The sequence below is a fragment of the Grus americana genome, chromosome 2 (assembly GCF_028858705.1).
Source record: "Grus americana isolate bGruAme1 chromosome 2, bGruAme1.mat, whole genome shotgun sequence".
NCBI lineage: Eukaryota > Metazoa > Chordata > Aves > Gruiformes > Gruidae > Grus > Grus americana.
This window is the reverse complement of record NC_072853.1, coordinates 5,203,913-5,230,900: the sequence shown is the minus strand read 5'-3', so window position 1 is coordinate 5,230,900 and position 26,988 is coordinate 5,203,913. Positions and strand designations below refer to the sequence as shown.

The 26,988-nt window shown below is 39.1% G+C and overlaps 1 protein-coding gene across 4 annotated transcripts in view; it reads right to left on the bottom strand.

Annotated features, from left to right (window-relative positions):
- The window catches only part of TRAPPC9 (trafficking protein particle complex subunit 9), a 528,370-nt gene that overhangs the window by 249,114 nt on the left and 252,268 nt on the right, over nucleotides 1-26,988 (bottom strand). For all 4 annotated transcript variants that reach the window (XM_054814465.1, XM_054814467.1, XM_054814464.1 and 1 more), the window contains one exon: nucleotides 18,682-18,772. In XM_054814465.1, the coding sequence (XP_054670440.1) occupies nucleotides 18,682-18,772 (91 nt within the window). The remainder of the gene's footprint in view (nucleotides 1-18,681; nucleotides 18,773-26,988) is intronic.

Below are 26,988 nucleotides of genomic sequence, written 5' to 3'. Positions count from 1 at the left end.
TTATTTATTATTAGAGAACAGAAATTTTATGAAACATAAACCAAATTTAGATTACCAAAATAACTAAGGATGGCTTTTCCTCCTCTGACATTTAGACAAATAGCAAATTCTGATTCCCTGCAAAAATTGCTAATATGCAGAACTACATACTTTTTTTTCATTTTAAATTAGAGATTTGCTACTAACATGCCATATGCTGTGTGATATGTTTAACAGAATGTTACACTTCTAATTGCATACCAATCAAGGGCTCATATTTTCCAACAATTAGCAGGCTAAAGTATAAATTTCCTAGTGTCGTTGGTGCTTTCAGGCATCCAACAGAGCCTACAATATTATAATCCACACATCTTCAAAATCACAAACACGATTTGGCTTCCGTAAGAGCCCTCTACACACAAGAGACTGAACAGGAGAGGTGCATTGGGTTTGCACGGCAAGGTTTTGGTAGTGAGGGGGGCTACAGGGGTGGTTTCTGTGAGAAGCTGCTAGAAGCTTCCCCCATGTTCGAGAGAGTCAATGCCAGCTGGCTCCAAGATGGACCTGCCTCTGGCCAAGGCCAAGCCCATCAGTGGTGGTGGTAAGTGGGATAACATAGTTAAGAAGGGGAAAAAAATCACCAGGAACAATTGCAGCTGGAAAGGAGGAGTGAGAAGACATGGAGGAACAACTCTGCAGACACCAAGGTTGTTGAAGAAGGAGAGGGAGGAGGAGCTCCAGGCACTACAGCAGAGATTTCCCTGCAGCCCGTGGAGAAGACCATGGTGAGGCAGGCTGTCCCACTGTGGCCCATGGAGGTCCATGGTGGAGCAGATATCCACCTGCAGCCCATGGAGGACCCCACACCAGAGCAGGTGAAGACACCTGAAGGAACCTGTGACCCCGTGGGAAGCTCACGCTGCAGCTCCTGGACCTGTGGCCCCATGGAGAGAGAAGCCCACACTGCAGCAGGTTTGCTGGCAGGACTTGTGACCCAGTGGGGGACCCATGCTGGAGCAGTCTGTTCCTGAAGGACTGCACCCTGTGGAAGGGACCCATGCTGGAGCAGTTTGTGAAGAACTGCAGCCCATGGGAAGGACTCACATTGGAGAAGTTGGTGGAGGACTGTCTCCTATGGGAAGGACCCCATGCTGGAACAGGGGAAGAATGTGAGGAGTCCTCCCCCTGAGGAGGAAGGAGCAGCAGAGACAATGTGTGATGAACTGACCACAACCCCCATTCCCTGTCCTCCTGTGCTGCTGAGGGGGAAGGAGGGAGAGAAATTGGGAGTGAAGTTAAGCCCAGGAAGAAGGGAGGGGTGGGGGAAGGTGGTTTTAAGATCTGGGGGTTTTTTTCTCATTACTCAACTCTGATTTGATTGATAATAATTTATTTTTTCCCCGAGTCGAGTCTGTTTTGCCTGTGATGGTAATTGGTGAGTGATCTCCCCCTGTCCTTATCCTGACCCACGAGCCTTTCATTATATTTTCTCTCCCCTGTCCAGCTGAGGAGGGCAGTGATAGAGTGGCTTTGGGGGGCACCTGGCCTCCAGCCAGGGTCAACCCGTCACAAGAGGAAGGGGAGAGAGGAGAATGGAAGATGCATTTCTACTGATAGCACCATCCTTTTAACTTCCCAATATTTCCCATAAAAGTTATATTCAACCTCAGAAACAGGGTAGAGATCTCAGGTGTTTTATGGGTGGGCTGGGGTTTGGGGTTTTTTTGAGGGGGTTGAAATCACTATGTAGCTATTTATAGTGCCTTGACCTTCCATAATGAGGTTTCTCTGCTAACAGGGGTTGAAAGGAAGAAATATGCAGCTATTTCTGGCATCTTAAGGATCTTGCGGAATGAGTTTATCTGAATATTTGAAAATCACCCAGTTTCATGGGTAAGCCCAAGAAACTAAATATTCAATATTCTTGCCAGTTATAGTTAGTTTGAATGGGGTATGGGAATGGAAAAATCGGGAAACAGCTCTACAGGTAGATCATGGTAACTTCTACCTTCTTAGGCAGTAGAAGGTATCCAATCTTGATTTTCAACATCCAGCTTTAGAAAGTTTCACAGATATTTTATGCTGACATTAACATGCTTTTTATTTGTATCTATTAACTTACTTGCTGATACTCAAATTTCACTAACAAGTGATGAGTCTTCCCATCATATCATTTATTATTTATGATGGAGCAGGAGTGAGCTACTTAATGAATAGCAAGATGACTCGGATTCATTTTAATCCCTGTTTCAAAATAGAAAGAATCCCAAATGACTTTTCACCTAGACATTATTACATATGAGTAAAATTTTACTGAACAAAATATTTACTTGTGTTTATTTCAGTGTTTGAAAACTTTAATAAATTCACTTTGCCATCAGAATATGAAGTAATGACAATTACAGACTGTCTAATCACCGCATATAAAGATAGTTTTAATTTGCTATTAATTGCCAGATACCATGTACTCAGATTTAATTTCTAGTGAAATGCTCAGGGCAATTCCACTTTAGCACTGAAAATATTTGAACCTGCACTTACATCTCCTGTTTCTTCAGTGTTATCTCAGAGCTCAGAAAAGCCCTTCATATGGCCTCTGCTCTAGATTTTACCATGTCAGGAAAAGCACAGGAGTCATCACTACAGTATTTCAGTCCCAAAGGTAGTTCAAAGACTTTATTACTGCAAGTTTGGACATAAATAGTACTATCCAACAGTACTACCCAATGGTATCCAAAAGACCGGCATACTTGGAATATGCATGTTAGTAAACAAAAATAACTGAACAACAAGGGTCACATTTGGAATCTGTGCAACTGAGAAACGTCCACTATCCCATACAGAGTACAGTGAGTTTCTAATGAGAAGAGTAAACTATAATGTGAGACAACTGAAGGCACAGACAACCTGCTTCAAAAATCCAATGGAGCAATGTTTTAAGTCAGTATCTACAGACAAGATCTGAATAAAATGTAGTTCCTGGGCTAAATGAAATCTCTGGTTTGCTGTAAAGCTTTGGTCCCTTTATCTTTCAATTTAGACATGTTACAATTTTTTGCTGAGTTCATACCATCGAACTATCCAACTTAATTTGAGTAAAGGTTTGCTGATGATTACAGCATGCTGGATGGCAAACAAACAGCTCCACAGACTGAAACTCCAGATGAAAGATAGAGGTAAATGCCATCTGTGGTATTTTACATAAATTAGGTAGCACTACTGGATTATTACCAAGTCGCCAGTGCCAATGCAATACAAAAGATACTTTAAAAGAGAACAAGAAGGATTAAGAATGATGCTATACAGTATGTCAGAGTTGTTCTTAGTCTCACACAATACATTGCCTAGGAAACAATTTATTACAAGAACAGAAGAAAACCTGTGAAGGTTAGCTCTGCGTGATGATCAAGCAGTTGTATTTTTTCAGTCTCTCAAAATAACAGAAGAATTTGATTGCCTGCCACCATGCCTTTTGAAGAACAGCTTCCAGATTATCATCACCAACCTCTATTACAAGCTGCCTCCCCTATCAGGCATGTATCACTACCTGTCACAGTCCTGGTTTGCCTCTGCTCATTTTTACTTGGCTGAATTATGCACAGCTTTCTGAACGGACCTCCTGTACCAAAACTATGTACTGTGACAGCTAGAAAGCCAAAACAATTTCCCACAAGCAAACAATCCTGTATTGCCTCATTTTCATGCCTTGCCTTGTGTCATTCTAGCACATATTTTACTTTTGTGTAGTATCTATTGCTTTTGCAGAGATTTCTGAGTATTACTGGCTCCAAGGAGCTACATGGACTGCACTACAACCTCCCCGAAAGACAATAATTGAAAGGGAATATCCAGATATTGAAGTAACAAACTGTGGTGGGTTGACTTTGGTCAGCTGCCAGGTGCTCACCCAGCTGCTCTCTCACTTCCCCTCCACAACAGGACAACGGAATGAAAAAGGATAAAAAAGCTCCTGGGTCAAGATAAAGAGAAGGAGATCACCTACCAGTCACTGTCTTGGGCAAAACAGACTCAACTTGAGGAAAATTAAATTTATTGCCAGTTAAAATAGATTTAGATGGTAAGAAACTAGGTCAAAATTTAAAACACCTTCCCACCCCTTTCCCAGTCCCACCTTCACCCCCTCACCCTCGACTCCTCTCCCCACGAGGGGCACTGGGGTGGGGATGGGGGTTGCGGTGGGTCCATCCCAGCCCCTCTCGGCTGCTCCTCCCTCCTCACACGTCTCCCTGCTCCAGCGCGGGCCCTTCCCCGGGCTGCAGTCCTTCAGGGACAGCCTGCTCCCGCCTGGGCTCTCCACAGCCGCAGCTCCTGCAGGAAATACCCCCCTGCTGCGGCGTGGGGCCCTCCCCGGGCTGCAGGCTGGGTCTCTGCTCCAGCGGGGTCTCTCCAGGGCTGTAGGGGATCCCTGCTCCGGGCCTGCAGCACCTCCTGCCCTCCTCCTCCTCCTCCGGCCTTGGGGTCCCTCTGCTGCTGCTCCCTCCTTGGCTTCCTCCTCCTCTGCCTGTGCCGCCTTTGCCCCTTGCTGAAACCTGTTTTCCCCCCCCGGCGCCCCCAGCTTGGCTGAGGGGCTCAGCTGTGTCCTGGGCTGGGGCCGTTGGAGCCGGCTGGGACCGGCTGGAACCGGCTGTGTGCGGCACGGGGCAGCCCCGGCCTCTCCCCACAGAGGTGACCCCTGGGCATGGACACTCCATACATTTTGATTTCCAAGATTTTGCGTGCGGCAAAACCCACAATTATTGTGTAATGAAAACTAACCTAAACTTGAAATTCATCTGTATATCTGGGTTTCTTAACAATTTGTGAATTTCCAGCTAGCAACACCAACGGTTACCACAAGAAACACGTCTTTGATTCTGCATTCATAAGGACAATACAAGTCACCTGGATAGCCAAACGTTGCATTGTCACTCAGAATACAAGCCTAGATAATAGGAAAAAAAGCTGTGATATATCTGACCATTTAGTGATCAAGCTGCAGGCATCAATCCAATTCTTACTAGACAACTACCGAGGTTCAGGGTTCACCGTCACAAATGAATGGTTTTCTCAGCATCAGGGCAAACGACAGCAGGAAGGAGTCTTTTCTTCAGAAAATATCTTCTATAGCAACATCATCAGCACAGCCAGGGGAATGGCATAGACCTGGCGGATACGACATCATTCCTGCTGTTCAGAGAAATGACTCCCAAAGTCATGTGGAACATCTTCCTTTCCATTTGCTAATGGAAATTTCCATTTAAGCGATGGAAACACCTAATAACGCAGGAATTTCACATAAAGAGAGAAACGGTACTCCATTTGAAATATTAAAGATGCTTCCTCACAACATTACATTAATCTCTGACAGAAATAAGGCCTGATACTGCTTTACTACACTATTGGTCATGGTGTTGAGTAGCTGAAACTTCAAATGTAATCAAAATTAACTTCTGGAAGTTTGGTCGTTTAATTATTTTGTATTTATTGTGACTACATTAGTATCCGCCTTAAACATTCAAGATCCTGCTATGCTAGAGAGACAACAGCAACTTACTACTGTGTTGCAGCCAGATAACAACAAAATTCACATTGGTCTTAATACATAAACTTTGAAATGAGCCAGAAGGTTTAGTAAGCTGGATTTACTCCATCATTGACAGTTTCAAACTAACGTTTGTGAGAAAGTCAACGTTTGTTTCAATAGCCTACATCATGTTCAGTGAAATACCAAATATTCACTATAATTTTGGTGATTAGTAAAGGATATAGATAGTCTTGAAAATTAAAGCACAGATTTACTTTATTAAGGTAGAGAACACTAAGGATTCGTGTCAGGAATAATGCTACTGAAGATCTAAGCTCGTCATCCAGATCTAAGAAAAGAAAAAAACACACTTTACAACAGACATAGACAGAGGCTACTAAGATAATTGTGGGGTGGGCAATTAAAAACCCCTTATGCTGTCAAGGAGACGAGGAGAGGTAGTCCTGACTGCTGTCTCAAAAGGCACAAAAGAAAGAGCAAGAGTAAAAAAAGGCAAACATCAGAGACTGAGGAAAGCTATTTAAACTACAGAACAATATTGACGTGAGAAAAAAAGTGCCGGAAATGAGTCACAAATAAATTTAATCTTGAAATTCCTATTCGCAGCAAGGAGCTCAGTAAGTTTACAGAAGGTTCTCCAAACAAAATTATATTAAGACACCTTCTGCAATCTACTTCTGAATTAAATAACATAAAGATGTATATTTCATGTTATGAGATTAATTTAAAACAATATGTGGACAATACAAATCACTATCTATTAAGTACCCATGAACAGAAATAATTTCCTTCAAACACAGCCTGTTTAACAAAAATAGTTCATAAATAGCAAATAGTGAGCACATTGCTGATTAATATCTTCATTAGGAACAGATGTTCAGAAACTCACTGGTTGCTCCAGCAAGTTTTAGAAAATTATAGTCGCTAGGAAACAAGAAGAGGTCATTTTGCCTCTTTAACAGACAAAGTTCAGGATGTTCACTCCAAATGACAGGTGTTCACTGATCTTAACCTCAAAACTTAGATTATGTTTCTCACTCTTTTTTTCATTTTCTTTGTTTCACTACTACTACTTGGCAATTTCATTATTGAGAGAAACCTGCATGTTTTCTTTCTGGAAGTGAAGTATATGGGAAAAACTGATAGTAAAGCAAGAGGAGATGCTGTTATTGGGAGTTAAATGCCACGAAGGAACCCACTGGAGAGGACGCTGTGGACACTTGTCCCCGTGGGGTCAGCTCCCGTTTTGGGGGGTTTATACATGGGCCTAAATTTCTGGGTAGAATGAAGGCGCTACAAATGTATCTCATTTCAAACAAGGGCTCTGAATCCATGTGGCCGAATGTATGCAAAATCATGTTTTACCCAGCGTACCGGTCTGAGCTATGAGTATGGCAAAGCCCAAGCCAAGAAGCCCTGCCAGATCCAAGCTGCTGATCCCCCCACTCAGCAGTGCTCCAGCAGGAGTCTAGAGCTTGGGTGCAGCATAAAACCAGCTCTGAGCCTTCACGTCCCGCTAAAACAAATTTACCAAATGCTCTCAGCTGGGAGCGCTGTGGGAAGACTTCCAGCCAGAACCATTGAACCATTTGAGGCTCTGCTCTGAAGTTTCTAATTTTGGTCTCCAACACTTCTAATTCCTGGGCTTTTCCTTTAAGCTTGAACAATCCAACCCCATCATTCACTCAGATAACTGACAGTTGACTGTTTATCAAAGCACAGAAATGTAATTATCCCTTAACACTTCTTTTAATTATTGAGGATTGCTGCTGCTGCCTTTTTTTCTTTCCTGAAGTTTTCACATGAGGCAACCAATTATTTCTCTCTGTAATTCCAGACACTGCCAAGACATTTTACCCTTTCTATATACTACTAACATTTTTAATTAAGTTTCTTCCTTATTTCATCTCTTGTGTCTGGCCTATATAAAAGTTCTGTAACAGCTCTGTACATGTCTGATATTATTGAGCCACAACTTTACATGACACTATACAAAATGTAATGAGTAACAGAAAACAATTCAAGTATCTTTTGATGAAGCCCTTTTGTCCAAAGCCATCCTACAGAAAACATTTGCTCAGCTTCTCTTTTATATACTAAGATTAAAAAAAAAAAAGCCGTTCTCCTTCTGTAACTTTTTCTAATGTATCCATAGGTAATCAGAAAAGTTATTAAAGTGAGCCTGAATTTCTGTTTAATAAGGAAACAGATACTAAAATAAAAAGTCTAAGTTCACTACTGAGCATACAGTATCAATGAGCACACAGAATCACAGCTCAGGAAAGATTTTCTGTTTGACCGGCTTCCTTTGTAAAATCAAATCAATTAATGATTCAAGTCAATCAAATGAAATTAACTTTTTTCCAGCCTAAAACTGTACAACCTTTCTTTTCAAAAAATGTTTTACGAGGGCTTAACACAAAGGTTTGAGATATAAGATAAAAAGCAAAAGTAAAATCAAGTCAAGTTCTGACATTGTTTTACCAAAGAGACAATGGGTAGAAGAACAGGCAAAAATCACAAAATGGAGAAAAATACAATGGCAAAAAAAAATATCTCTTATGCTAAAAAATAGACAATTAGCTGCCAATGTTGAGAGAGAGAGAGAGACTAAAAAGGAGAAAAGGAGAGAACATGAAAGAGAGGACTTCAGTCAAAGCTTATACTTCCTCAAACAAATCTGTCTGTTCTGGTCTGTGCTCGTACTGTTGAGGTTTTGACAGTTGGAAGCTATTAATTTCAGCATTACAAGGCTTATTGAGATGGATTTATGTTCTTTACAGTCATTAATTCACTTCTGCTTCCTTGATGAAATAAAGGACTACTTCAGAATGAACACTGAAAATTAAACCAACTTCCCTCCTCTCAAAATGTCTGCTTGCCAGAGAACTTCTACTCCTGATAGGTCACCCTGGCCTTAACCGATGAGTTAACACGTGAGGGCGGGGGGAAAACACGTCCAAATACTTGGAAGATTTTGCTTTTAGTAAAATACAAAAATAAAATAAAAACTTTCTATTTAACTTGATGAAGTACAAACTTTAAACTACAACAGAGTACATTTGCACTTCTACCAAGAAGATGTAAGAGTCCAGTCAAATGACACACGTTCTTGGCAAAAAAGAGTCTGATCCAAAGTACAATGTAGTCAGTGAAAAGACGGCTTTCATTGACACCATTCACGGCATTCAGTTGCAAGCATATACATTATTTTTTCAAGTGAAATAAAACAAAAGCTGAAAAATGTCAGAAGCCAGATAAGGGAAGCTCAGCGTATATTTTCTGGAATAAGGCCTCCCATCTTGCTTACTGCCCCAAGCCAATTACACGTTGAACCTGTCCTACATAGGCTATTCAGAATATTCCTCCACTACAATTAGCATATTTTCCATTTCACATTCTCTACACACTTAACTGTACAATTCATTTAATTGCTGGGTAATTAAAATCCTGCCTGATCAAAGCATCTTTCTTGCCTCTCTTGTTAATACATACATCTTCTGATCTTTTTTCTTTTTTCTTTTTCTAATTGTTCACAAGCTGAATCATATTTTTCTAAATTTTTATTCAAATGGTATCTTCTGTGTCCACCAAAGTAATAGAAATCTATTTCTCTGCAGATTCAGTGATACTTTTCACCAACTTCTTTACAAGACAGCTTTTTTGTCTTTTCAATCTTCTTCCTTACAATTATCGTCACACCTCTTTCTGAAAGTGTAACCCATTTTCATAATTATTTTGATAGCTTTTCATTTTTTAATTTGGATGTTCAATTAATCTATTATTCAATTTACTTCTAACAATACCTAGAAAATTAAGTACCTTACTTAACTGAATAACAATTTATCATCATTATGGTATTCCTCAATCACCTGTTATTGCTTAACTGAAATGTCATAAGCAATATTCCTATAAAGAAGTAAATTGTGCATAGCTGTGGGGTTTTTTCTTTAAAAATACAATGGTTTTGTAAATGAAATATTGAAAACAAAGTCACTCACTCACTCAACATAACAAAATTTATTAGGCACATGTCCCTGAATCAAACTCGAATGAGTTAATTTTCCTGTTACCACAATGTCCTGTTTCTTTTTCTCCTTTTTGTATCCGATTAAACACCATTATTGGGTACTTTCTTCTCCACCAGTATTTCTGCTGTAACATTGTGTTGAAAACCATAATGGTCTTTAAAAAAATCTAGACTGCATTTATTAACAGACAGTTTCTATTCAGTATGTTCTTATGCCAAAAGTTCCCCTACTTCAGCAATTTTTTTTCTTATCCTTGAGACCCAGTCCTCTAATGGAATCCCAGAGATCAGTCAACTCTTGATTTTGCTAAATTAATGTCTCTCAGAGACACTGCAACTCAAAGCAAGCAAGACTGTATTAGATGTCTCAGTAGTGAACACAGAAATCACCTGCCAGATTTACTCAACTTTTGAGAATTGATCTAATTTTACTCAGTGTAGTATCTCCATAGCATAAACCCAACAATAAGTCTTCATTTTTTGATCACCTCCAAAACTTTACTTTCTCCTGTTCTGGTTTGATTTGAGCTCTTCTTATAGAAGCAGCTTCCCACGTGAGGTTTCATTAGAGACTTCTACAAACATCACATACGCCTTTCCTCATAGCTGAATTACACTGGTAGCTCCGAGTAAAACTTAACCAAATCCTTTCCAATCGCTGCAGATAGCTGAACTTCTAGCAGATTTCTGTGTTACTAGTCTCAGAACGGATAACCTTATTTTCTGAACATTTCATACATTTTATTTATGGTACTTTGGTATTTGAGATTATCGGAAGATTATAAGACAGAGACAGACATTTAGCAAGGCCTGTAGTGACAGGACAAGCGGCAGTGGTTTTAAATTGAAGTAGGGTAGGTTTAGATTGGACATAAGGAAGAAATTCTTTACAATGAGGGTGGTGAGACAGTGGAACAGGTTGCCCAGAGAAGCTGCGGATGGCCTGTCATTGAAAGTGTTCAAGGTCAGGTTGGATGGGGCTTTGAGCTATCTGATCTAGTGTCCTCGATGTCCCTGCCCATGGTGGGGGGGGGGGTGGACGAGATGATCTTTGATGGTCCCTTCCGACCCAAACCATGCAATGATTCTACGATTCTGTGTAGTAGCCTGATCTCTTTTTGGAGAGATGGTGGTGCTTACCTTTGAGTAAGTAATCAGCATATTTCATCAGTTTATTCCCCCTCCTCCTCATATCTGCTTTCCTTCTTTTGTTTTTTTTTTTAAGGTAAAAATCACTAACGATTCACATTGGTGAAATTTGCCCTAGACCAATACTTAGACAACTCCATTAGCATTTATTACTCCATTTTCCTCCCGTCTCTTCTCACTGCTCTGTTAGAAATGCTGGACCTGCAGCTTCAGCTTCCAGTTCTGTCAGAAATCTGAGATGAAGTAACCATTGGCACTCCCCCCAACATGTCTAAAGCTATCTATCTTTACATAAGAGGTTTTCTTAATTTATTTTCACTTTAGGGTGCTCTATTTATTCTTAGCATCTCTTCTTTGAAATCACTACGGGTCCAGTTATGTCTGAAACCCTTTCTCTACAAGTTTTTCCTCTCAGTTTAGAGTAACCAAGGCTTCAGTAGGAATTAGAAACAACAGCTGATTCAAAACATATCACACAATAGCATGTTTTGACATGTGAGAACATTATTTGTGTGCCAGATGCCCCAGTTTTATCAAGTTGGTCTGTTTTTTCAATGTACTACCCCAGTCCCTTAACACTTCCCAGTAACCAAAGCATGTTGCTTGTTTGACATTGCCAAAATATCCTCCAAAACAGCCCGCACACAAGCTGTTAAGATATGAAAGTGTTCCCACCTCTCTTGTATCTTAAAAATATAAATGAAAAACCTGAAGATTTTTCTAAATGGATGAGGAAGGTTGGTTACCTAGTAAAATCCATTTACCACCAGATGGTTTCTAGATTTTGGTCTTTCTATGAATCAGACTGATTCTCTACCTTATAGATGGCTCACTCTTGAGATTTTCTGGCCAACACTCTTGTTTTCATCTTTCTAATGATGATAATAGAGAGTTTACTGTAATTCTAAAATAGAAATCATTAAAGAATATTTTAGTTTGATAAATGAACAGAACAACATTCATAAATTTTTTGAAAGGCAGATCTTCATATACCCTGCTGATCTCTCCTTATTTCCAAGCTTATACCTTATACTGTTGGAAAACAACCTGGGGGTGTTGGTTGACAGCCACCTGAATATGAGCAAGCAGTGTGCCCAGGTGGCCAAGGCGGCCAACAGCATCCTGGCTTCTATCAGAAATAGTGTGGCCAGAATGAGGGAAATGATCGTCTCAGCACTGGTGAGGCCGCACCTCAAATATTGTGTTCAGTTTTGGGCCCCTCACTACAAGAAAGACATTGAGGTGCTGGAGCGTGTCCAGAGAAGGGCAATGAAGCTGGTGAAGGGTCTAGAGCACAAGTCTTATGAGGAGCAGCTGAGGGAACTGGGGAACTTCTTTAGCCTGGAGAAAAGGAGGCTGAGGGGAGACCTTATCACTCTCTACAGCTACCTGAAAGGAGGTTGTAGCCAGGTGGGTCTTGATCTCTTCTCCCAATTAACAAGCGACAGGACAAGAGGAAATGGCCTCAAGTTGCACCAGGGGAAGGTTTGGATTGGATATTAGGAAAAATTTCTTCACCAAAAGGGTTGTCAGTCATTGGAACAGGTTGCCCAGGGAAGTGGTTGAGTCACCATCCCTGGAGGAATTTAAAAGATGGGTAGATGTGGTGCTTCAGGACATGGTTTAGTGGTGGACTTGGCAGTACTAGGTTAACGGTTGGACTTGATGATCTTAAAGGTTTTTTCCAACCAAAACAATTCTATGATTCTATGATCTACATGCTCCCGTGGAGGGCATGTGAGGGGTTTGCTCATGAAAAGAGAAAGTAAAACTACTTAGTTACAGTTCCCCATTAAAACTATTCTTTGAACAAACATCCAAGCCAGCCTTGGAATTTCAAATATGGAGGAAGAGCAATATTGTAGGACTGCCCCTACTAAAGCAAAACTCTTAACAATGATCATGTCTGCAGCGATCTGGCTCTTTTTAACTAGGTTCTAGGGGACAAGAAGTTGTCAGAGTGTCAAGACAGCATCCAAAACACAGGCTTAGGGATGTATCATTTCCTCATCTACTCACTGACAGATACTTTAAAATATTTTCCTCTATATTCAGGATGCGGTGATTTGACACTGCTGCAATCCCTAACAGTTAATCACATAAATTGTGTAAAGAAAGATTTAATTATAGTCTAAGGTCAGACTGGAAAATGCAAAATAAAATGAGTGACTAGTTTCAGTAATTAATTTTAAGATCCATGAAATATATAAGCTGTGAAAATTGATTCTGATTTGGTGCTCTCTAAAACAGACAATAAATTATTAAGATGATTTATTTTAAAAGTAATGCTTCCATAAGATGTTTTGTGAAACTTAACCTGACAGAACTTCCAAACAAGCTGTCATGAACTGCATGCTCATAAAACACTTCAAAATACTTTTAAATCTACCTCTCCTACTGATGCCAACTACCTGTGAGGGACAATTTAAAACCACCCTTCAATTCTGAGTTTTTGATTTTTTTTCTAAGTGCAATACGCCTACATGATGCAAGTAGACATACAGTATATTGTGAATCCACAACAAAATGTGTAGCATTCTCTACCTATAAGTAAAAAATTAAGAGTTTGGTGACTAACCATCACTTTTCTTAATTATGATCTGGAGACCATTCAGCAACACTATTGTTAGTTTTCCCTTCAATGACATACCAGCAAATGAAACACACTGCATTGTAAAAAGGTAACCATGATTTATTTAAGTGTTATAAACTGTCTTGAAATTCATGTTTATTATGAAGGAGAAAGTGAAGAATGAATTAAATGAGTGAATGATTGTATTGGGTTTGCGGGGCAAAGTTTTGGTAGCAGAGGGCTTCAGCGGTGGCTTCTGTGAGAATATTCTAGAAGCTTCCCCCCATACAGCCAATGCCAGCTGGCTCCTAGATGGACCCACCACTGACCAAGGCCAAGCCCATCAGTGATGGTCATAGCTGGGATAACATGTTTAAGAAGGGGAAAAAAACCACCAGGAACAATTGCAGCTGGAAAGGAGGAGTGAGAAGATGTGAGAGGAACAACGCTGCAGACACCAAGGTCAGTGCAGAAGGGCGGGGAGGAAATGCTGGAGCAGAGATTTCTCTGCAGCCTGTGAAGAAGACCATGGTGAGGCAGTCTGTCCCCCTGCAGCCCATGGAGGTCCATGGTGGAGCAGATATCCACCTGCAGCCCATGGAGGACCCCATGCTGGAGCAGGTGGAGACACCTGAAGGAGGCTGTGACGCTGTGGGAAGCCCACGCTGGAGCAGGCTCCTGGCAGGACCTGTGGCCCCATGGAAAGGGGAGCTCACGCCTGAGCAGGTTTGCTGGCAGGACTTGTGACCCCGTGGGGAACCCACACTGGAGCAGTCTGTTCCTGAAGAACTGCACCCTGTGGAAGGGACCCACGCTGGAGCAGTTCATGAAGAACTGCACCCTGTGGGAAGGACTCATGTTGGAGAAGTTCATGGAAGACTGTATCCCGTGGGAGGGACCCCAGGCTGGAGCAGGGGAAGAGTGTGAGGAATCCTCCCCCTGAGGAGGAAGGAGTGACTTTGGTGGGACCCTGGTGTCCAGCCAGGGTCAACCCACCACAATGAATTAAAAGAGTGAATGAAAACGAAAAGCTATTTCTGGACTTTGCCCATGGTGAAGCTTTACCAATGTATGGTTCTTAGAATATAACTGCAAATACCGTCTTTAGAGTTCGTGTATAATAATTGGGTTTCAGTTATTCAGCTAGTTTCTACAGAGAAAGAAAAGCTAGGTATTTGCCCAATATCTTAAAACATTTAGTACATTTAGATTTGTCTACAGTTCTAAATTCTTAAATCAAATTTCTCTAATAAATCTTCAGTCTTACACATAGGAGGACCATCAGGAAAAGATGTCTTTATCTTGTTGTTGCAGGCAGTGAAGGAAGTTAAGTTTATTTTGCTTTATGTAGGAGAATTTATAGTAAGTTTCTGTTGTGAAATTTGTGTACAGCATGCAAAGTGTCGGGAACCTCTCGCTTAAGACGTACTTCTCATTTGAATGTAGGAATATCCTGCGTCCAACCTATTCCAGGTTCAATCAACAGTCTATTTCAAACTCAGTCTATTTCAAGTTCAATAACAACATTTTGTGCATAGCATTGGGACCTATGATAATTTTGCTATGCAATGCAGAAGAGTACCCTCAAACCGATAAGTGTTCGGTCTCAGAATTTTGCTTGCTTGCAAAATTTAGCAACATAAATCAAATAAAGACTGAAAAAATATCGCACAGCCAGCAACTAAAAATGCCTCCATCTGATCATTTTCAAATCTAACCACGGAACCTGCACGACATATGCCTTTGAAGAGTCTTGGTTCTCCTCATTAAACTTTGCAGGCTGTTTCCTTGATTTGATGATATTAATATATTCACCTTAAAACCACATCTATTCCTACATTTGGTTTGTTGCCCAGTAGTAAAAAGAAAATATGTCATAAATTTTAGAGAACATTGAACTCAGTGGTGTTGAGCAAGATTATGTTTTTCAATTACATGTGATTTACTAACCTGCCTAATAGACAACTTCATTTTACAGAGATGTTCTAAATCTTAAAATCAATTTTAACAACATATTAAGAACTCTTACTCTAGCCTTTGACATATTTTCTTTTTTATGATTCCTCATGTTTTAAATACTTTTCCCTTCCCCAGTCATTTAGTTATATGAAATCACAACCAACAGTGTTCACTAAGAGCCACTTTTTTCCTGTCTGACAACCTTCAGAGCTGACTTCCTACCCTCAGACCAAAACTTCAATGCCACTAACTTCTAATTCTACTCTTTGCCTTGCATTTAATGAAAAAAGACATGATTGTCAAATTTACATGAAAAATTATATCAATATGCTTTTATAATTTTAGAAATGTAATATTAACTGTAATATGAATTAAATATGCCAAATTTAAAAGGAATTTTGAAGTCCAGCTTTTATAAATTTGAACAAGAGCCAGTCATTTTTTTCATCAAAACCATGTTAAATATTCATTCATGTTTCAATGTGAGCACTTATAATAAAGTAAACCCGCCAGTGTAACCATCAATATAGCAAAAGCCTTGAATAATCATAGAATTAATTTTATTGCATAACACTAAGTCAAAATTTTCAGCCAATATATGCAAAGATTATCTGATGGCTAAATATTAAAGGGTTCATGTTAAACCAAAAGTTATCCTTAACAGAAAAGCAAAACTCAAAGTAAAGTAAGACTGTGATGACGAACAGTGTTAAGAGAAAAAAAAAAAAATCTGACATTACCATGCTACAGTATTTTTAAAGTAACTTCTTATCAATGACATCGAAATATTGGACAAGGCAGGACGAGAAAAGAAAATCTGTAGACTATTGCCTTATTAATTATATATATTAAGATTATAGTTCTCTTTTAGTAGAAATGTTAATGGTCAAAGATAGCTTGCATAAGTTTATTTCATTATTGGTACTCAGTACAGACCACTACCACTAAAAGACCTGATTCTTAGGCGATCATTAAGGTCAATCACTTCAAAATATCAAGAAAGAAAACCACAAGGAAAACAGAACTTGCATTACATCTTAGATGATTTGAAATATATAATACTTTACCATGCCTGTAAGTGTTCAATAGGAAATATATTCTGGCACCGAAAAACAATTTAGACTCCGAAGGACAGTATGTCACACTGTCTAAATATATCTGTGTACACACACACACTCTTGATTGTCCAGACATTCCAACAACTCTTTATTACTCTCCCCTACCAAACTGAAGAATCCAATCTTTTAATTCCTCCTCCATCCCACACATTAATAAAACCAAAAGTAGCCTGTATTGCCATGATAACACTTTCTGGAGGGTCTGCAGTAGCTTTCCTCATGATGACTTCAGGTGGGGCTACCTGGCTACGACATCATGAAACCAACTAGCAAAGATTTAACTGCTGAATGTTTGAAGTTATGGTTAATTTAAAGAAACTAAAATTTCTGCATAGATTTTTTTTTTTTGCCTTTGTTTTCAAGTGAAATCAGGCATTTAATTAAAATTTCCCTTTCAATAATCTCTACAGAGAGCTACAGCTTCTACATGGACACATTTTTTGTGTAATACAAAATAGATAATATACGCAATAGCAATTTCGGATTGAGAAAATATTGCACATAAAAATAAACTAGACTTCTGCAAAACCACTGTTTTCTGCCACCAGAACTTTCCAAAAGGACATATCATATATAAGTTGTGGCAAACCAAGTATCTGATATCCCATAGGATCTCCCTTTCCGTGCTTTATTTAATGCAGAAAAAAATAACATACAGGCCATAATCAGCCAAGAGATTGTGCTTCAAAAGATTTTGCCGTTATGAGGCAGACACTATCACAGAGTTTTGTCTGGTGTTCATACATTCTGAAAACTAAAGTAACCAGGATTCTTTAACTGAATTAAGTAACAACCTGAGAAATTACCAACTCCACAGGCAATCAGATTTTACGGTAAATCAGCGCTACGTTCATGTTTTCCAACTAGTGCATCAACGTACCTATGAATATCACCATTTAGGCAGGAATACCAGATACAATCCTATGACTCTAAAAGCCTTTTAGTAAGAAAATAGTGGCATTTGGCAGGAAAATAAAATTAAAAGAAGAAACCCAAGAAAATACGAAAAGAAAAAAACCCTACGGTTTTCATCCTTAAGGCGATCTCCTATGCAAAAGTTCCAAGGGAAAATTTCCAAACACAGAGCCCAAGTTACAAACCTGTTGAAGGTCAATGGCACTCAGCAGAACTAGGAGGACTCTCAAATGACCTGTGTCTGAGCTCACAACATGCATCTGACACAAAGCCACTCATTTCACGGATGAGGAACAGGGCAATCAGAGCCAAAGCCAGTCGTACAAGCAAGTGCTACCAAATCCTTGAATCCTCTGAGGAACAGAGGCCAGATAAGCATGATTTCAGACAGCTTATTATGGCTACAGTTCGACATGTTTACAACAAACATCTTTAAACCATTACCAGTTTTAATCTTCTCATCTGTAAACAAAGTGCGTACAAGTTTTAAGCTATGAGTCGAGGATAGTCCACATGCTTGGAAAAAACCACAAGCATTTAAAAGTGTACACAAATACTAGAGTTTGGGTCATATTAGTTTTAATAGTTAACACAGACAATAGCGATGGATCACTGTCCTCTCTAGGTCATCCAATTAATTAAAATAAAGAGTATAGAGTTAAATTTGCTTTAATAGCAAAAGCTTTGAAAACAAATTTTCTTATTAACTGAGGACATTTTCTGAAACTTGTGACTGACATAGAAGTGTTGGGATAAAACATCTCATGTTCCAAAGTTTCTCCACAAGCCTTGGTAAGAACCTCAGACAGAAGTCATATTATTACAACTCTTCAAAAATAAATTAATTCAATATTTCAATGTTGGAACATCTTTCTAAATGCAAAATTAAGAGAAATTGTTGTTCCTCAATACACGGAGTAACAACTTTTTCTGTATCAAAAAAGTTAGTAATGCAAATGTCTACATCATGATAATAAATACCACACAGTACACTACAATTGCATATGAAAATATTTTAGAAAAAGTACTTTAAAAACACACATTGTCAGGCAAAGGGAAAATTAAGTTGCAGCCACCTCTCATACAACACAACTAGGATTGCAAATTACAGGAAAAAGTGCATATTCAGGTTTCATATTTAACGGTTGGACTTAATGATCTTAAAGGTCTTTTCCAACCAAAACGATTCTATAATTCCATATTTTCTATCACTGGATAGTGATATTTGAACTAAAATAGACATCAATTTTACATTTATCTTCAGCGAAGTAAAATATCTAAAGGAAAATAAAGTTCCTAGCAAATTCTGCCATATCATAGATTATCATGAAAACATTATCATTCTCATGCTGCTAAAAATTACAAGCCAGTACATCCTCTCAAAAGATCATCAATAGATTTTGACATTACTCACCCCACTGGAGAGGAGCCAACTGTAGATGCTCCAGGACCAGTTGATTAAGAACGCCTTCCACACTTGCTTCCCCTTCACGCTTCAAGGAAGGGTAAATTGGAATTAAGGAGAATTTTGTTTCAGAGAGAAAAAGAGCATGTAGTACGTACAACTCTTATTATTGCAAATCAAAACTGCAAACTAGAGATTCATTAAAGGTTAATGCTACATATTTGGTTTATTAACCCATGAATTGGCTAACAATAATAATCAGAGCAGTTGATGTCTTCAGAATATAAAAATGTAATTCCACTAAGGCGTGTTAAGTATGAAGATGCAAAGGTACCTGAACCATAGTAAAACACAAGGGGGAAAAAGTCTGGAAGCTGTAAAAATGTGGAACCTGTAACTGTGTGGTGCAGGATCAGAATTCAAAATGACAAAGAGCAATCTGGGGAAAAAAAAGGATAAAATTTAAAAAGGCAATACAGAACAGAACCAATGTGGGCTAGGATAGCTTTGAACACTGTCTCGGTGCCAGTTCTGTAGAGGTACGGGGATGTTCGACAACGCAGTGACAGCATCGTTATCGAGAGCAAACATCATACAGGCACATAACCTGCAAGCTTCCCTTTCTACTCACTCCTGTACGAGCTCAGTAACAAGCTTAGACTGAAATGAGAAAAAATTAGGAAATTGCTCATACTCTAAGGACAGTGAAGCACTGAAATAAACTGTTGGGAAAAGCAGAATCTCTATTTTTAAATGGCTTTAAAACAGGTTATGCAAGTGCTAATATAAAAGCTTAGGCCATACTCAATATAACACAAAGACAGCATTTTCCATTTAAACAAATGAATAATAATTTCATGTCTGATGAATCAACCAAGATAATATGTATCTGTAACCGGAAGAGCACTGGATTTCTTTTTTCTAATTCCCTGGCTTCAGAAAGGCACTGAGTACAAAGGCCGTTAAAGCATGCGAAAACATTGCCATCATCTTGTATTTGGCCACAGCTGCATTCACTGGCTTCTGGTGCAATTCTGTACCCCAAGCACCTATCTCAGGTAGGTTGAGAGGAAGAAGTGGAAGAAGTGGAGGTGGAGCAAGTGCGACATACAGCAGATGAGCTTCTGTGTACTTACACTGGAACTCCTCTGGCAAAACTTCTATCGTCTTTACAGCTCAGCTCATGTTTTCCCAGAGCAGGAGCATCATGCAGAAACAAAATTCCAGAGAGAGGCAGGATCCTCTCTGAGATTTGAAAAAACTCCTTTTCCAACTTTGTAATCTCCAAATGAAACAGCCATAGGTGAAGTGGTGTCCCACCACAAGGCTAAGGTCCTAGCAAGATTGATCAAGGTTTCAACCAACAACTCCAAAAGTACTGGAACCATCTTCCTCGAAAATAGATTAAAAAACTAGAAGAATAGCTGAGCTTTTATAAACAGCTCCTAAATGTGATCAGTCCTTTTTCTGCAAAACTCTGGAAAGAGAGACACACAATCTGACCGATAAAGTATATTCTCATCTGTGTCATTTAAAAGAAAATTAGCAAGTACTGCAGATAACTAATTTCTATCGCAGAACATAATTTTACAGGCTCTCCAGGAGATTTAAAATAAAAGTCTCGAAACCTCAGATTAAAATGAGCTCAGACAATTAGTGACTGAGACTCAAGAGCTCAAGGAGATGACAGAAGAGGAAAATCAATACGTTGTACAGCATTCTTGCAAATTATTATTTTTTTTAATAATTCTCATTATGCCCTGAAAAATGTCTTAAATAGCTTTTGTTTCCTAAAAGGACTACAAATGAAGAACTCACAAACCCCCAAGAGTCTGAAAGCCATAATGCCATTAAAGAAAAGCACCTATTTGGAAAATTGGAGGTAGAATACCACCTTAGAAAAAACATTGCTGCTGAAAAATAAGACCCAGGACACGAGCACAACAGAATAATTTCCATAAACCAAACTATAGGATAGAGAATACGTAATTTGGATTACTTTATAGATACAGCACATAAATAATTCTGTTATCACATCTTTAATGTAAGGAACGTGAGAGCAAACACTAATAAAAAGGCAGTATTTAAAAGAAGTTTTAAAACAGAGTGGCTGCCATTAACAGTAACATTAAACTAACTTAACCGTAATTTACTTACAACTGGCTCACAGTGGTGCCTGGAATATTACAAATTTTTACTGCTTACAGCTCCACGGAAAGCTTAATGTCTCAGATACCATTATAAAATGACTATAAAATAGGTGATTCTCCATACTTTATCATGGGTAAATGCTACCAAAGCAGATCCATGTATTCATAAGGAAAACACATTTTGCAATTTCAAATTCAACACAGCTACAGATTATTTCTGAAGCCAACTGCCTCTCCGATTGGGTGCAAAGAGTATGCATAGCTATACCTCAACTAATAAAAAAATAACATACCTACACATCTTAAATCCTGTGTCCAGTGTTGGTTCCCCAGTTCAAGACACTGAAATACAGGATAAAGCTCCCTGGAGGGTTACCAAGATGATTAGAGAGCTGGAGCACATAACATATAAAAAGAAGTTGAGAGAACAGGGTTGGTTTGCTCTTGAGAAGAGAAGAAAGGAGCCTAAGGAGACATTTTATTGCTGTCTGTTACAGTGGGAGGGTATAGAGAAGCTGGAGCCAGACTCTTCTTGGAGGAACATACTCATACAAAGAGAGGCAATGGACACAAGTTGCAGGGCAGAGTGTTATACCAGACCTGAACAGGTTCCTTCCAACCTAAATTATTCTACAATCGGTGTAACCTCGCTGTCTTGAATACTGCACAGGAAGACCTGGCAGTGCCAGCAGCACGCAGTGCAGTATTCAGGCTATGCCATAGGTATGGCAAAATAGACTTGAACATAATGTAAACGCCTAAGTTGCACAAACCGATTCAGAAAACATGCTTTCCCTTGCCAGCAAATCCAAAAAGTACTTAGCTGAACCTGGACCTAAAATCTTGCCCTCAGAGTATCTAGTTCAGCTTAAGGTCTGCTGCCAAGCGGACTCAAAGACAAAAATCACTGAAGTTGACAGAGAAGCTGGAGAAGAGAAGGCTCCAGGGAAACATTACAGCAGCCTTTCAGTACCTAAAGGGGCCTACAAGAAGTCTGGAGAGGGACTGTTTATCAGGGCATGGAGTGATAGGACGAGGGGTAAGGCCTTAAACTGAAGGAAGGGAGATTTAGATTGGATATTAGGAAGACATTCTTGACTGTGAGGGTGGTGAGGCACTGGAACAGGTTGCCCAGAGAAGCTGTGGATGCCCCATCCCTGGAAGTGTTCAAGGCCAGGTTGGATGGGGCTTTGGACAACTTGGTCTAGTGGAGGGTGTCCCTGCCCATGGCAGGGGGGTTGGAACTAGACGATCTTTGAGGTCCCTTCCAACCCAAACCATTCTGTGATTCTATGCTATGATTCTATAAGCGCAGTATAGTTGGTATAGTCTAACCACTCCTAATGGACACAAATAGCAAGGAATTTCATATCAATGATCTTTGTCTCCTGACTGTGTATCAGGCAATTACATAAAATTGCTCATTATAGTGCAAATACTAACTGAACGTTGTAGCAAACTCATAGCTTTGGACATGAAAAATAACCAAAATAAGCAGTAATAAAATGTCAGAGGAAAAGCTTAACTCAAGAGTTTGGCTATCTTCTAAGATAAGCCTTTAGATGTCAATTAAAGCAAAGCAGTTGGAACAGGGGGTGCCAATATACCCTTTCAGTCTTAGCTCAAAGTGGCATCTCATAAAAGACAAAAAAGTAAGATCCAGCATTTAAAACTCATTGAAAAAAATTGCACAGATAAACAGAAGTACAGACTGCCAAAGTTAAGTCTGACCTTGTAAAATCTATCTACTTAACCAAACCTCCAAACATTTTGCTGAAATCTCCCTGTGATTACAAACCTGTTATTCCGTAGGAGCCAGATTCTTAAACGCCTTTGTTGACTCAGGCCTTACTTTGAACAGTCAAATCTTTGTTATTAACAACACACGCGTCAGCCAGGACTGACACAGTTGACTTCCAGTTTCCAGTACGACTGTTCACGTTTGGCAGTTCAAGCCATTTTCATTTGCACAATCAAATGAGTTTCAACAAGGGCTTCAGAGCCAAAGAACACACAACCACCAGATGCTGTTTAAGAACAATAAAACCCAAAAGCTAATTTTTCACAGCAGACACCTTTATTTCACGTTTCTTTAGCAACAGATTGGATATGATATAAACTGTTTCATACCAAAAACCTGAATGACAGTCAAATGAACTAGTTATTTCCCCAAGGAAAACTTTGGTCTTTTCTACTGTCTTGATTGTCTAATGTGTAGCTGGGTACCCACAATTATAACACAGCATGTAACCTAAAATCTACTGCTTAAAAAGACAATAGATTTTAGAAAATGGTTTTTATCTTAAAGTTACTCATGTTTTTTCTCTCTGCAGCATTCCACATCTTGCATCCTTCTAAAAAGATTTATTTTCAATAACATATTTCCCATTTCCTTTGCAAATAAATACAGGTGGAAGCATGCATGCAATCATAAACAAATTAGCAAATGTTCGTAAATAAAAATTACACTAATGAAAAGCAAATTTAAATGATTAATGATCACAGTTTGCTTGTAGCAATAGCCTTAGTCATATTTTAAGCTTTCTGCTTGATTATTATTGTGGTACTTTATTATTAAAACTAATTACATGCAGTTATTGAGGTTCTTAAATAATAGTTACTTTCACAAACAATTGTTGATGCTAAGAAGCTGTATGGAAATGTAAAGCTCCATCCAGCTGAGGTATTCTAAGGAAACCTTTACTGATGTACAAAAGTTCCACAACATGCAATATTCTCATAACCAAAGAGTCATAATTATGATCAAGATGAAGTCATCAAAAGCTGAACAGACAAACAGAAAAGTAAATTTCAATAACAGTTATCAGTGGTTTGCTGTCAAGCCCAGACAGCATAGCAAATGAGATGACTCAAGGTTCTGTCCAATACATAATAATTTCAAAATTCTGATTGGCTATTTAGATGATGAAATACAAAAACATTCATAAAATTTATGTATTTGGAAAATACGTCAGTATTCACAAGCCTCATAAATGAGTGGAACTTATGATCACTTAGATGAAATTCAATAAAGAAAAGTTCTAAGTATCATCCTGTAAGTAATCAACAAATCTATAAATGGAAGTTGGGAATAATTATTCAGTCAGTTACGCTGGACCACATGCAAAAAAAAAAAAATCAATCAGATATGGGACACTTGCAAAAGAAGTCAAGAATATTTGTCAGAGCAAACATTGTATCTGAAACATGGAAGGTATAGTATAGATTTTATTCTATGAGAAACCTCACCTGAAGTATTGCTTCCAGCTTTGGATCCCACATATAGAGAAAAATATAGCTATACTGCAGAACATCATCAGCAATATGACTGAAAGAAAATGTGCTTTGAAAAAAAATTGGCAGTTAGGTTAAAAAATAGGAAAGAAAAAACAGAGGATGGGACATAGAATACAATTTCAAAAATGTAAGAAAACATTGCAAATAGGACAGGCTTCATATAAATCACAGAAATTAATCCTGAAGTAAGAAAAAAAGTCTAACTATTAGAGAAGTTAAAAATGGAACATGATATTTCAGGTAGCACTGGAAGTCTCATTTTTTAAAGGCTGTTAGGAACAGGTTTAGAATATTTTCAAGAAAATTACTCCAAAATGTTATAGTCTCATTTCAGTGAAACAGCAATTCTTTCACAGTACGTTAGAAAATTTCTCTGGCTGCAATCAAACCTGGGGAGAGCAGGAGACGGGGAGGAAAAGGAGTTTAGTTTTCAGCAGCCATCCTCTGACCCAGCCCATTGCGTGGCTGCACAAATCACAGAAAAATTTCTATTGAAAGGCAATTCCAGAGCCACTGTCCAACCCTGTGCTCAAAGCATGGAAAATATTGAAATTGCATCAGGTTGTTCAAGGCCTTGTCCTGAATTCTTCAATATCTTTAAAGACACCAATTTTACGGCACTTTTGGACAACATGTTCCACCATTTGAGCACCCTCCCTGTGAAAAGGATTTTTCCTAGTACCTAACCGGAATTTCCCTGGCTACAACTAGCTACCATCACCTTGTGGTATGCATTGCTTGAAGAGTCAGATGTACCTTCTTGACTGCTGCAACTCTTGGGCTTTGAGAAGGTTGCTCCTGGAGGTCCATTAGCTCTCCTGGACCCCTCTGCTCCTGAGGGCAGCCTCAGGATGTGCAATCCTGCCTAACAGTTCCCCAAAGTCTCCTCTCCTAAAGTCCAGAGTCATCCTGCTACTTGCCTTTCCTCACTTGCCGTGGGATATTAAACTCCACTATCTCAGGGTGACTGTAGCCAAGGCTGCCATCAAACCTCACCCCTCTAAATGGATCTTCAGTATTTTCTAGTAGCAGATCCCACACAGTACATGCCAAATTGAGCCATCCAGCACCTGTACATAAAAAGTGTCCTTAAAGTACTCCAGAAATTTCCTAATCTGCATTTGGAAGACATCCTTCAGTTGTTAAGGGAAGAGTCCATCCAGCTTAGCCTCTTGATCGAGTGGTCTGTAACGAATGCACACCGCATCACTCCGTTGGACTCCTCTGTTCTTGAGCCAAAAGCTTTCAGTTGGTCCATTCCTCATTTCCTAACAATTCCCTTTGCACTACAGCCATCCTTTACACAGAGCACAACAACCCCTCCTCATCATCTCTGCCCAACCTTCCTAAATACCCCATACCCACCTGTCAGTGCACCCTGTTCACACAACCTACCCACTGTCTCTGAAGTCCTGATGACACCTGAGCTCTGAAACTGCATGCTGACCTCCAATTCCTCCTCCATATGCTTTTGCAAGTTCAAGTGTAAGCACTGACATGGGCTCTTGATCACACCTCAGGGTAGATGTGATCCTAACCCATCACTTTCTCCTGCCCATGCTTCCCCCTTCTTGCGTTACTCTACAGGCTTTGGGGTCCATCCTGCAAGATACCAAGTTTAAAGTTAGACTCACTAGACTTGAAAGTCTGCTTGCACAGATGTTCTTACCTCACTTCATCAGGAGGGTGACAAGAGGCAGCCAGAGCTAGAGGATGGGGAAAGACTGTTCATTAAGCAGCAGCAAGAGTTCTCTCAAACTAAATTATATATAAAACTGAAGCATAAATAACTTCTTGATGTGACACCCTAGATGAACGTTTCTGTGCTTCCTGTGAAAAATCCCTTCTGCCATCTGAACATCGATAAATCTTTGTTTATTCTTCTAAAAATGAGGATCACTTGCATGTAACCACATTATCTGAAATTATTCTGAACATATTTGAATTTCTGAAGTCAAAATGCAGATGGCACAAGTCAATGGAATACTCTGAAGAGTCGTAATCTATGGTGGATCTAACACAGTATGTAAAGACCACAGAGAGAAGTTTAACCTGCCCTTCATCTTCCACATGAGGAACATGTGAGTTTCTTAACTCAAGATTTTTAAGAACTCAGGTACAAAGTATCAGTCAAAAGATGAACATCTTAAAGCACTCAGCAACAGCCACAGCACTCTAGAAACTTTAAAGGACACTTAGTACAGATGCCTCAATCCATGAGTCAGAATGCATAGAAGGTCCCTGAAGAAAATATAAATTTTGTTTAAAAATATTTAGAAAATATGAAGAGAAGCGTAATTTGAAAACATGAGCCACCTTAATACTACATGTGCTCTGTCTGTTCAAATCCTGTGTTAAAACAAACCCCAGTTGTTAAGCTGATACCAGATGCCATCTAACAGATGCTAAAAAACAAGACAGCATGTTCTTCATTTAAATGATCCCAATACCCCTATAATCTCAAAGATACACTAAATTACATTATTCCAGACTTTTCCTTAATTGAGATGGCATGGCAGTAAGCTTCCTTATAAGGTCTATTTTCCTAATAATTTTTATTCTATCCAAAAATGTAAAAATTGAATAATATGCTGTGTCTTTACCTCCTGCCGTCAGCCCTCCAAAAGTATATGAAAATCAATCAAGTTTTACAATACTTTCACAGATGAAGCACTGAAAATCTCATCACTTGAAACCGTGAATAGTTCAATGGATAAAGCCATGGAAAATGGACTTCCCATATCGGAAACTACTTCTGGTGCTCCTCAAGACATGCAGATACAACCTGAAATGCTCATCCTTTGTGAACTATTTTTGGCCCTCTCAGGAATTTCGTATAACTAACTTTTCACTGCAGTCAATGTAATCC